This window comes from Dendropsophus ebraccatus, chromosome 15, assembly GCF_027789765.1.
Source record: "Dendropsophus ebraccatus isolate aDenEbr1 chromosome 15, aDenEbr1.pat, whole genome shotgun sequence".
NCBI classification, from domain to species: domain Eukaryota; kingdom Metazoa; phylum Chordata; class Amphibia; order Anura; family Hylidae; genus Dendropsophus; species Dendropsophus ebraccatus.
Genome location: NC_091468.1, coordinates 3,268,954 through 3,280,377, shown reverse-complemented (window position 1 = coordinate 3,280,377; position 11,424 = coordinate 3,268,954). Strand labels below are relative to the sequence as shown.

The 11,424-nt window shown below is 48.7% G+C and overlaps 1 protein-coding gene across 2 annotated transcripts in view; it reads right to left on the bottom strand.

Moving 5' to 3' along the window:
- The window catches only part of MSH2 (mutS homolog 2), a 94,327-nt gene that overhangs the window by 7,760 nt on the left and 75,143 nt on the right, over positions 1 to 11,424 (bottom strand). Inside the window, exons 11-14 of one of the 2 annotated variants that reach the window (XM_069955523.1) lie at positions 8,070 to 8,167; positions 5,293 to 5,538; positions 3,310 to 3,514; positions 747 to 1,046 (exon numbers count right to left, since the gene is read on the bottom strand). In XM_069955523.1, coding sequence (XP_069811624.1) covers positions 747 to 1,046; positions 3,310 to 3,514; positions 5,293 to 5,538; positions 8,070 to 8,167 — 849 coding nt within the window. The remainder of the gene's footprint in view (positions 1 to 746; positions 1,047 to 3,309; positions 3,515 to 5,292; positions 5,539 to 8,069; positions 8,168 to 11,424) is intronic. The other variant, XM_069955524.1, reaches the window with a different exon arrangement.

Sequence of the window (11,424 nt, the reverse complement as noted above, 5' to 3'; positions counted from 1 at the left end):
GAGCTGGAGGAGGCGCTAGAACACAAGTACAATAGCAAACCCCACATGATGGCGGCTGTGATACTATTGTACGTGTCAGTGGAGGGAATGGAGCGGAGTGATGGCGTGTTCCTCTGGCTCGCCTCCCATTCCCTTCACCCCTCGGCTCAGCTATTCCAGCATTTACTTCACCTTGGCTTACTATATAGGTCAGGCTGTTACCTGGCACGACGGACGCTACACTGGAGCGGCACAATATGCAGATGAGTATGAGGCGGATGTGACGGCCGCTCCTCCATCATGCGGAGATTCTGCTGCTATTAGGACATCAATCATCCATAATGGATACAAGTATCGGCCATAGGGGGAACATCTGCTCCAGCCGCTCATTAGCAGCCGGTCACGTCTCCCACGAACATAGTCAGAGCAGTACGACGGCCGTCAGGTAAGGAGCAGCAAGACTGAGGGGTCATGCCAGGCCTCTGCAGCGCCTGCCGCGCGCCTGCCAGGCCTCTGCGCGCCTGCAGCGCATGCCAGGTCTTGGAGACCTGGTATACACGGCAAACACTAAGACATGGTATACACGGCAAACACTGTGTCTGAGCATGGTATACAGCTGTAAGATTCCCTTTAAAGTAAATCTGTGACCCCCTGACCCCTACCAAGCTGGTGGCCGTGCTGGACAGACCTTAGTGATAGCATTCAGAACACACCATTGTTGCCTGTGGCTGCGCTTTTATTTAATAAAAAACACCTTTATTTATTACCTGAATATCAAAGAGGCGGAGCCTATTGTTCCCTGGCCCCTGGCACAGCTAGGCCTCATGGTCTGCACAGTGTGAGTCACCAATGATGCGAGTGTCAGGTATACAGCACGGTGAGGTGGAGCAAGGTTAAGGCCCAAATAAAAGGGTTTTTTTAATATAGGGACACAGGAAACAAAGGTATATCCGGAATGCTTCAGGGATCTATACCGAGCGGTGTCAGCAGCTCCGGAGCACAGAGTCACAAAGGATCTAAGGATTTGTTCTGCACACAAAGTCTCCATTGCAGACACTCGGACGCTGCTGGAAGAAACAGACGGAAATTTGCTTCTAATGACTGAAATATGGCGGAGATGAAAGAAAAACGTGGAACATTATATAAGGATTGTAGCTGCATCCCATAATACACGAGAGACTAGAATACCTGAGGATAGAAGCCGCCCCCAGCATCTTAGCCATGAAGAGACTATAATACCTGAGGATAGAAGCCGCCCCCAGCATCTCAGCCATGAAGAGACTATAATACCTGAGGATAGAAGCCGCCCCCAGCATCTTAGCCATGAAGAGACTATAATACCTGAGGATAGAAGCCGCCCCCAATATCTCAGCCATGAAGAGACTATAATACCTGAGGATAGAAGCCGCCCCCAATATCTCAGCCATGAAGAGACTATAATACCTGAGGATAGAAGCCGCCCCCAATATCTCAGCCATGAAGAGACTATAATACCTGAGGATAGAAGCCGCCCCCAATATCTCAGCCATGAAGAGACTATAATACCTGAGGATAGAAGCCGCCCCCAGCATCTCAGCCATGAAGAGACTATAATACCTGAGGATAGAAGCCGCCCCCAGCATCTCAGCCACGAAGAGACTATAATACCTGAGGATAGAAGCCGCCCCCAGCATCTCAGCCATGAAGAGACTATAATACCTGAGGATAGAAGCCGCCCCCAGCATCTCAGCCATGAAGAGACTATAATACCTGAGGATAGAAGCCACCGCCAGCATCTCAGCCATGAAGAGACTATAATACCTGAGGATAGAAGCCGCCCCCAGCATCTCAGCCATGAAGAGACTATAATACCTGAGGATAGAAGCCGCCCCCAGCATCTTAGCCATGAAGAGACTATAATACCTGAGGATAGAAGCAGTCTCCAGCATCTCAGCCATGAAGAGACTATAATACCTGAGGATAGAAGCCACCGCCAGCATCTCAGCCATGAAGAGACTATAATACCTGAGGATAGAAGCCGTCTCCAGAATCTCAGCCATGAAGAGACTATAATACCTGAGGATAGAAGCCGCCCCCAGCATCTCAGCCATGAAGAGACTATAATACCTGAGGATAGAAGCCGCCCCCAGCATCTCAGCCATGAAGAGACTATAATACCTGAGGATAGAAGCCGTCTCCAGCATCTCAGCCATGAAGAGACTATAATACCTGAGGATAGAAGCCGTCTCCAGCATCTCAGCCATGAAGAGACTATAATACCTGAGGATAGAAGCCGTCTCCAGCATCTCAGCCATGAAGAGACTATAATACCTGAGGATAGAAGCCGTCTCCAGCATCTCAGCCATGAAGAGACTATAATACCTGAGGATAGAAGCCGTCTCCAGCATCTCAGCCATGAAGAGACTATAATACCTGAGGATAGAAGCCACCGCCAGCATCTCAGCCATGAAGAGACTATAATACCTGAGGATAGAAGCCGTCTCCAGCATCTCAGCCATGAAGAGACTATAATACCTGAGGATAGAAGCCGCCCCCAGCATCTCAGCCATGAAGAGACTATAATACCTGAGGATAGAAGCCGCCCCCAGCATCTCAGCCATGAAGAGACTATAATACCTGAGGATAGAAGCCGTCTCCAGCATCTCAGCCATGAAGAGACTATAATACCTGAGGATAGAAGCCGTCTCCAGCATCTCAGCCATGAAGAGACTATAATACCTGAGGATAGAAGCCGTCTCCAGCATCTCAGCCATGAAGAGACTATAATACCTGAGGATAGAAGCCGTCTCCAGCATCTCAGCCATGAAGAGACTATAATACCTGAGGATAGAAGCCGTCTCCAGCATCTCAGCCATGAAGAGACTATAATACCTGAGGATAGAAGCCGTCTCCAGCATCTCAGCCATGAAGAGACTATAATACCTGAGGATAGAAGCCACCGCCAGCATCTCAGCCATGAAGAGACTATAATACCTGAGGATAGAAGCCGTCTCCAGCATCTCAGCCATGAAGAGACTATAATACCTGAGGATAGAAGCCGCCCCCAGCATCTCAGCCATGAAGAGACTATAATACCTGAGGATAGAAGCCGCCCCCAGCATCTCAGCCATGAAGAGACTATAATACCTGAGGATAGAAGCCGTCTCCAGCATCTCAGCCATGAAGAGACTATAATACCTGAGGATAGAAGCCGTCTCCAGCATCTCAGCCATGAAGAGACTATAATACCTGAGGATAGAAGCCGTCTCCAGCATCTCAGCCATGAAGAGACTATAATACCTGAGGATAGAAGCCGTCTCCAGCATCTCAGCCATGAAGAGACTATAATACCTGAGGATAGAAGCCGTCTCCAGCATCTCAGCCATGAAGGTGGACACTCCTTTAAGTTGGCTGTCTCCAGCTCCGACTCGGACCAGGATGCTGTCCACGATGCTGATTTCCGCAGAGTCACATGGTACAAAGCAGCCAATCTGAGCCATGAGAACAATCACTCCGGTCTGGCGAATATATGTGGATTTACCCCCCATGTTGGGACCTGGCAGGAATATGAAGCAAAGAATTAAGGCCCTATTCCATGGAACAATATCGTTCATAAACTCGCTCCAACGACCGCTCGTTAACGATCACTAAATTTTTTTTTTTAAGCTAACGATAACACATAACACGTGGGAACGTGAACGATATATGTAGTGTAACGATTATTTTGCAGTCATTACATGGTCGTTTAAAACGTTCGCCGGGGTGATCATGACCATACGACACCTACTTTTTTCAAACCTTTTTAAGAACGACTGAAAGATTTCTAATTTTACGAACTGATTACCGAATTATCTTTCAAAGACAAACGATTTTTTTTTACATGCTGAAAAACAATTTTGAACGACAATATAACGATTTCACCTCCACCTCCAATTCCACGAAGCGATTATCGATAACGAGCAGTTGTTGGAGCGAATTTATGAACAATAATCGTTCCATGGAATAGGGCCTTTAGTTTTGCACGTCTTACGTCTTTACCTGGGACAGCAGATAGACGATAGCCGGGACAGCAGAGAGACGATAGCCGGGAGAGCAGATAGACGATAGCCGGGAGAGCAGATAGACGATAGCCGGGACAGCAGATAGACGATAGCCGGGACAGCAGATAGACGATAGCCGGGACAGCAGATAGACGATAGCCGGGACAGCAGATAGACGATAGCCGGGACAGCAGATAGACGATAGCCGGGACAGCAGATAGACGATAGCCGGGACAGCAGAGAGACGATAGCCGGGAGAGTAGATAGATGATAGCCGGGACAGCAGATAGACGATAGCCGGGAGAGCAGATAGACGATAGCCGGGAGAGCAGATAAGACGATAGCCGGGACAGCAGATAGACGATAGCCGAGACAGCAGATAGACGATAGCCGAGACAGCAGATAGACGATAGCCGAGACAGCAGATAGACGATAGCCGGGAGAGCAGATAGACGATAGCCGGGAGAGCAGATAGACGATAGCCGGGAGAGCAGACAATAGATGGGAGAGCAGAGAGACGATAGCCGGGAGAGCAGATAGACGATAGCCGGGAGAGCAGATAGATAATAGCCGGGAGAGCAGATAGACGATAGCCGGGAGAGCAGATAGACGATAGCCGGGAGAGCAGATAGACGATAGCCGGGAGAGCAGATAGACGATAGCCGGGAGAGCAGACAATAGATGGGAGAGCAGATAGATAATAGCCGGGAGAGCAGATAGACGATAGCCGGGAGAGCAGATAGATAATAGCCGGGAGAGCAGATAGACAATAGCCGGGACAGCAGATAGATGATAGCCGGGACAGCAGAGGTTCCCTGCAGAAAGTCTATAAGATGTGAATGAATACGGCACCGCGCAATCCCAGTATACAGCACTCAGTGGTTATAATGAATACTGGAAAACGGCATTGGCCGCAGTTCCGGAATATACTATCAGCATTGCTGACAGGCATCTAAGGAAACGTGCAGGCTGCGGGCAGGTAACGTTCCTTGCCAACAGCCAGCCCAATCGCACTAACTATATATATATATATTATATATATTATTATATATATCCTTAACATATAGGGAAACGCTGGGGGACTGGGTGAGTATCACTCTCCTTTATACTGAATATAGATCTCTAACACGAGTCTACAGACAAACAACTTACAACAAGAGCCGACACAAGAAGCAGCATAAGAAATCCACGACCACATGAAGGAATACAAACACTGAAGACGTCATCAGGCCGCACGGAATCTCGTTCACCGATAATTAGCAGATTATTGAATGAAATTGTGAGGAGAAATTACCAGTGATAATATGAAACATCTGCTTCTCCTTCTGGAAGGTGATGTCATTGGGGATGAACGCCACCTCATCCTGCATCTCCAGACATGGGTGCCGGGCAGATTTCAGCACGATCCGTCCTCCTCCCTTCTCCAGGATGACTGGGCGGACATAGGGCACCGGGGCGCCATTAGAGACGTGCGCAAAGCTGACCACCGCATCCAAGTGGGCAATGACATCGTTCAGCGTCTGCATGGGATCCACGTAGCCTGTGTGAGGACGGAGAGCGCGACAAATAAATGGGGGAGCCATTCAACGGGCAAAGAAAACAGTCCAATATCTCCTCTGTATATGTACATCCGGCAGGACGGGGGTCTGGGCCCCTTTATCACGACACTTTTACAGGCTTAGGCTATGTTCACACAACATACTATTTATGAAAAGAAGGGAAAATGTTTTTAATTTACACAATGGCCGTTCTTTTTATAATGCAATGACTTGCATTAAAGTCAATGCAAACAACGGCTGTCGAAACTCCAGTCATTTATTTCCAGCTGTTGTCCATAAACTTCAATGCAAGACAACGGCCATTGTTTTCAGTGCCAAATAATGTCCGTTGTTTATACGTTGTGTGAACATAGCCTCATAATGTTTGGTGTTTCCCGTAAACATATCATCTATTCACAGGACAGGCGATGAGTCTGATTGGGGGAGAACCGACCACTCGATCCCCCTGATCACAGGAATGGGGCTGAGCGTCCTTGCTGGAGTGAGGTGGTGGTCGAGCAGGTGCGATGCTGCCCTATGTGACGGTCAGTGATGGCGGAGTACAGAGCTGTATAACCATGGACGGGAGGACACGGCCGGCAGCTCAGGGATCATTATACATCTATAAAACTCTAGAAGAATACAAGACCGGGTGTTTATGTCCGTGCAGGTTACATAGGAGGAGCCCCGTCCATAGGGGACAGTGCACCATCAGGCTGGCGGCTGGTAGTAGTAGTGCAGCGGATGCACCATCCTCACCCGCAGCTCCATATATCAGACTTTCTGCTGACAGACACTAGAAGTGAGTTCTATGCACTGAACGGGATCATGAATTACAGATAAAATCAATTCCCTCCATCTTCAGGTCATCTGCCGTAGGCCCCGCACCTCACATGGGGCGCATCACCCCCCCTATAACCTCAGTGTAGATTTGTTTTCGGCATGTGGTAAAGCAGTAGCAGCTCGGGAGTCGGGGGGAGTCACGGCCCCAGGACTTCTCTGACATCCTCGGTCTCAGCTGGAGCCAGATCATTAGCCGACGTCTCCCACATCTCAATCATTCCGAGCGTCTCCAGCCGAGAGAAGACAAACAACGTGACAGCCGCTCACAGGGCGGATAAAGCTACGGCTGGCGCAGTCCTGATGGGGACCTCGGTCCTGCCGCTTCCCCCTTTATTATTCCAACCACTGAGAAGATGATTATTTCTATTAGAAAGAAATCTGAATATGGCCGACTAGCGGTTTTCTTAAAGGAGCCGCTGATTGACAGCTCAAGCTAAAGCGTTACAGTGTAAACGGGAGCAACATGAATCCAACATGATGAAAGATGGAGGCTGAGATGCCGCCACGGCTTAACTCCTTCAGGACCAGTCTGGACTTCCCAATCTGAGTGTCTGATGACAGGCGTAATACATGGCAGTGGTGATCTGCATCGTATTGTATTGGGGCTGGCATAGGTACAGCTGATCAGACTCTCTGCCTTGGGGCTGAGCCTTATCAGCCACCGTAGCTAAGGTTCCAGGGAGTCCTCCAGTCGTCATAGCTACCATGCAATCACTTCACACAGCCCCAATGTGAACAGAAGGAGGATTCTCCCTTTGTTCTGCCCTACAGATACTGCAATTGCACTGACCACAGCAACTATAGGGTTAACTGCTGCGATCTGGGCTCAGCTCGGGTCCTGGCAGTTGCAGCGGGTCACTGACAATCGGGATGTCTTTTTCATCGACACAGAGCAGTCATGGTCTGAACTTTTAAACCCTGACCAATAAAAACTTTTAAACACATCTCTGACGCATCAAAAGTTTTTTCTTGATGACAGGTACTTTATAAATCAACTGATGCAGGAAAGTTATACAGAGCTGCAATTTTTATTTAAAAAAAAATCTCCAGTGTTCTAATACTTATCAGCTGCTGTATGTCCTGCCGGAAGTCATGTAATCTCTCCAGTCTGACACAGTGCTCTCTGCTGCCACCTCTGTCCATGTCAGGAACTCTGCCTTGGTTTTCTATGAATCCCCACAGAAATCCTCTCCTGCTCTGGACAGTTCCGGTCTCGGCCAGAGATGTCAGCAGAGAGCACCGTGTCAGACTGAAAAGAAAATAACATTTCCTGCATGACATACAGCAGCTGATAAGTATGGGGAGACTGTAGGAAGCGGACTAGCGCTCGCTCTCCCATTCGCTTAAAGCAGCACACTGAGCGCTGCGGGATTCTGTGGGGGAGAGCTCCGCTGCGGAATTACACTGTGTTTACTCAGTGTGAACTGGCCCTAACCGTTAGATGCTGTCAGGACAAGGAGACGCCTGGTACCTGCCATAGATCAGTCTGCGCTCACTGCACCGGAGGAGATGGTAATGATTTCCTTCACAATGAGGGGGGGGGGGGGTGTTCGGTACTCACCGGAGGAGACGTGAATGATTTCCTTTCCAAAGGGGGGGGGGGGGGGGGGTCGGAGTACTCACTGCACCGGAGAAGATGTTAGAGATTTCATTCACAATTGGGGGGGGGGGGGGGGGGGGGGGTACTCACCGGAGGAGATGTTAATGATTTCCTTCACAATGGCGTTCTGAGCCTCCTCATACTCCTCTCTGTGTCTGATGTATTCCTCATTGTAAGAGCTCAGCTTACTGGAATAAAACACAAAACCAAATCAGAAATATTTTAGAATATCAGAATGTACCAGTAATGAGCAGCGCTGGCAGAATCCGTATTGTATAATAACAAATGAAAGAGAACTCTGCCTTTCAGCCAGAGACACAGGCTGCGCACGGCGCCAGAGACACCGCCAGCGCCCGACGCCAGAGACACCGCCAGCGCCCGGACGCCAGAGACACCGCCAGCGCCCGACGCCAGAGACACCGGCAGCGCCCGACGCCAGACACACCGCCAGCGCCCGGACGCCAGAGACACCGCCAGCGCCCGACGCCAGAGACACCGGCTGCGCACGGCGCCAGAGACACCGGCAGCGCACGGCGCCAGAGACACCGGCAGCGCACGGCGCCAGAGACACCGGCAGCGCACGGCGCCAGAGACACCGGCAGCGCACGGCGCCAGAGACACCGGCAGCGCACGGCGCCAGAGACACCGGCAGCGCACAGCACCAGAGACACCGGCAGCGCCCGACGCCAGAGACACCGCCAGCCCCCGACGCCAGAGACACAGGTTACTACTCTAAGATACTTACTGCAGTAATGTCACCTCATGATCGAAAAACTTTGAAGTGGACCTGTCAGCAGCTGACTAACAGAGCGTGTACAATAAGGCTTCAGGAGACATCACTCTTATTCCAATCCCTGACTCCAGCGCTGAGACTGAGCTTTAGACAAGTTAGGAAATAAAGCTCAGGGGGTGTTTACCTGTGCTTCAAAATCCCAGCAATGTCTATTCTATTTTTTTAAATACTTTAAGCAAAGTAGCACCAAAAGAGGGCCCGACATCTCTCTATACACATGCACGTCCTCTTCTATAACTCCACAGCATGTTCTCTTATAACTCTGTGCTGTTCCTCTGTTATCCCTACTGGAAACACATAATAAGACACCTGTTTCCCAGTACAGTCAACTCTGATAGGACAATGTCAGTGTGAAGGGACACGCCCCCATCTGGTAACACCCACTTGTCAGTTTTTTCATAAATTTGTAATAGGAACAACAGAGGAATGGCACAACATGGAGTTATGGGAAGAGAGGACACAGAATTGGGATTTCACAGGGAATACAACTATTTCCTACAACAGACGGGTCAGAAGAGATATTACCTAGGACTAGACAGGACTAGACAGGACAATATCACTACATCACCCATCATGGATTCTGTGCCTAGAATGTAATTGCTCCGATGACCCTCACATGGCTCTCTCAATAATACATAAGAAGCAAACCGGCCTCCGCTGCTGCTTACACTCAGGTTCTTGGATTTTTTGCGTTTTCGTTTTTTTCTCCTCGCCTTCTAAGACCCATAAGGTTTTTTTTCCGCCTACACGGCCATGTGAGTGCTTGTGTTTTTCAGGCGTACTTTGTAATTGCTTCTTTCAATCTGACGTACAATGAATGAGGGAACCCCCAAAATATCATTTATGGGGCGATTTTGGGTTAAAAATGCGATTCCACAAACTTAAAGGGGGCTTCCATGTTTACATAATGCGCTTTACGGTAAAACTGAGATTTTTCTTTATTCTATAGGTCGGTCTGAACACAGCGATATGCAGGTTACTAGATTTTCTAAAGCTTTTTATTTATTTTTTTACACTTTTTAAGTCCCCTTAGGGAACTTTTACATACATATATTAGATTGAACACACTGATCCCTGCTATGCCATAGCATAGCGGGGATCAGTGTTATCTGTGATCATTACATACAGCCTGCCTGTGGCCATAGCATAGCGGGGATCAGTGTTATCTGTGATCATTACATACAGCCTGCCTGTGGCCATAGCATAGCGGGGATCAGTGTTATCTGTGATCATTACATACAGCCTGCCTGTGGCCATAGCACTGATCAGTGTTATCTGTGATCATTACATACAGCCTGCCTGTGGCCATAGCAGGGATCAGTGTTATCTGTGATCATTACATACAGCCTGCCTGTGGCCATAGCACTGATCAGTGTTATCTGTGATCATTACATACAGCCTGCCTGTGGCCATAGCATAGCAGGGATCAGTGTTATCTGTGATCATTACATAGAGCCTGCCTGTGGCCATAGCACTGATCAGTGTTATCTGTGATCATTACATACAGCCTGCCTGTGGCCATAGCGGGGATCAGTGTTATCTGTGATCATTACATACAGCCTGTGGCCATAGCACTGATCAGTGTTATCTGTGATCATTACATACAGCCTGCCTGTGGCCATAGCACTGATCAGTGTTATCTGTGATCATTACATACAGCCTGCCTGTGGCCATAGCACTGATCAGTGTTATCTGTGATCATTACATAGAGCCTGCCTGTGGCCATAGCACTGATCAGTGTTATCTGTGATCATTACATACAGCCTGCCTGTGGCCATAGAACTGATCAGTGTTATCTGTGATCATTACATACAGCCTGCCTGTGGCCATAGCACTGATCAGTGTTATCTGTGATCATTACATACAGCCTGCCTGTGGCCATAGCACTGATCAGTATTATCTGTGATCATTACATACAGCCTGCCTGTGGCCATAGCACTGATCAGTATTATCTGTGATCATTACATAGAGCCTGCCTGTGGCCATAGCACTGATCAGTGTTATCTGTGATCATTACATACAGCCTGCCTGTGGCCATAGCACTGATCAGTGTTATCTGTGATCATTACATACAGCCTGCCTGCCTGTGGCCATAGCACTGATCAGTGTTATCTGTGATCATTATATACAGCCTGCCTGTGACCATAGCACTGATCAGTGTTATCTGTGATCATTACATAGAGCCTGCCTGTGGCCATAGCACTGATCAGTGTTATCTGTGATCATTACATACAGCCTGCCTGTGGCCATAGCACTGATCAGTGTTATCTGTGATCATTACATACAGCCTGCCTGTGGCCATAGCACTGATCAGTATTATCTGTGATCATTACATACAGCCTGCCTGTGGCCATAGCACTGATCAGTATTATCTGTGATCATTACATAGAGCCTGCCTGTGGCCATAGCACTGATCAGTGTTATCTGTGATCATTACATAGAGCCTGCCTGTGGCCATAGCACTGATCAGTGTTATCTGTGATCATTACATACAGCCTGCCTGTGGCCATAGCACTGATCAGTGTTATCTGTGATCATTACATAGAGCCTGCCTGTGGCCATAGCACTGATCAGTGTTATCTGTGATCATTACATACTGCCTGCCTGTGGCCATAGCATAGCACTGATCAGTGTTATCTGTGATCATTACAT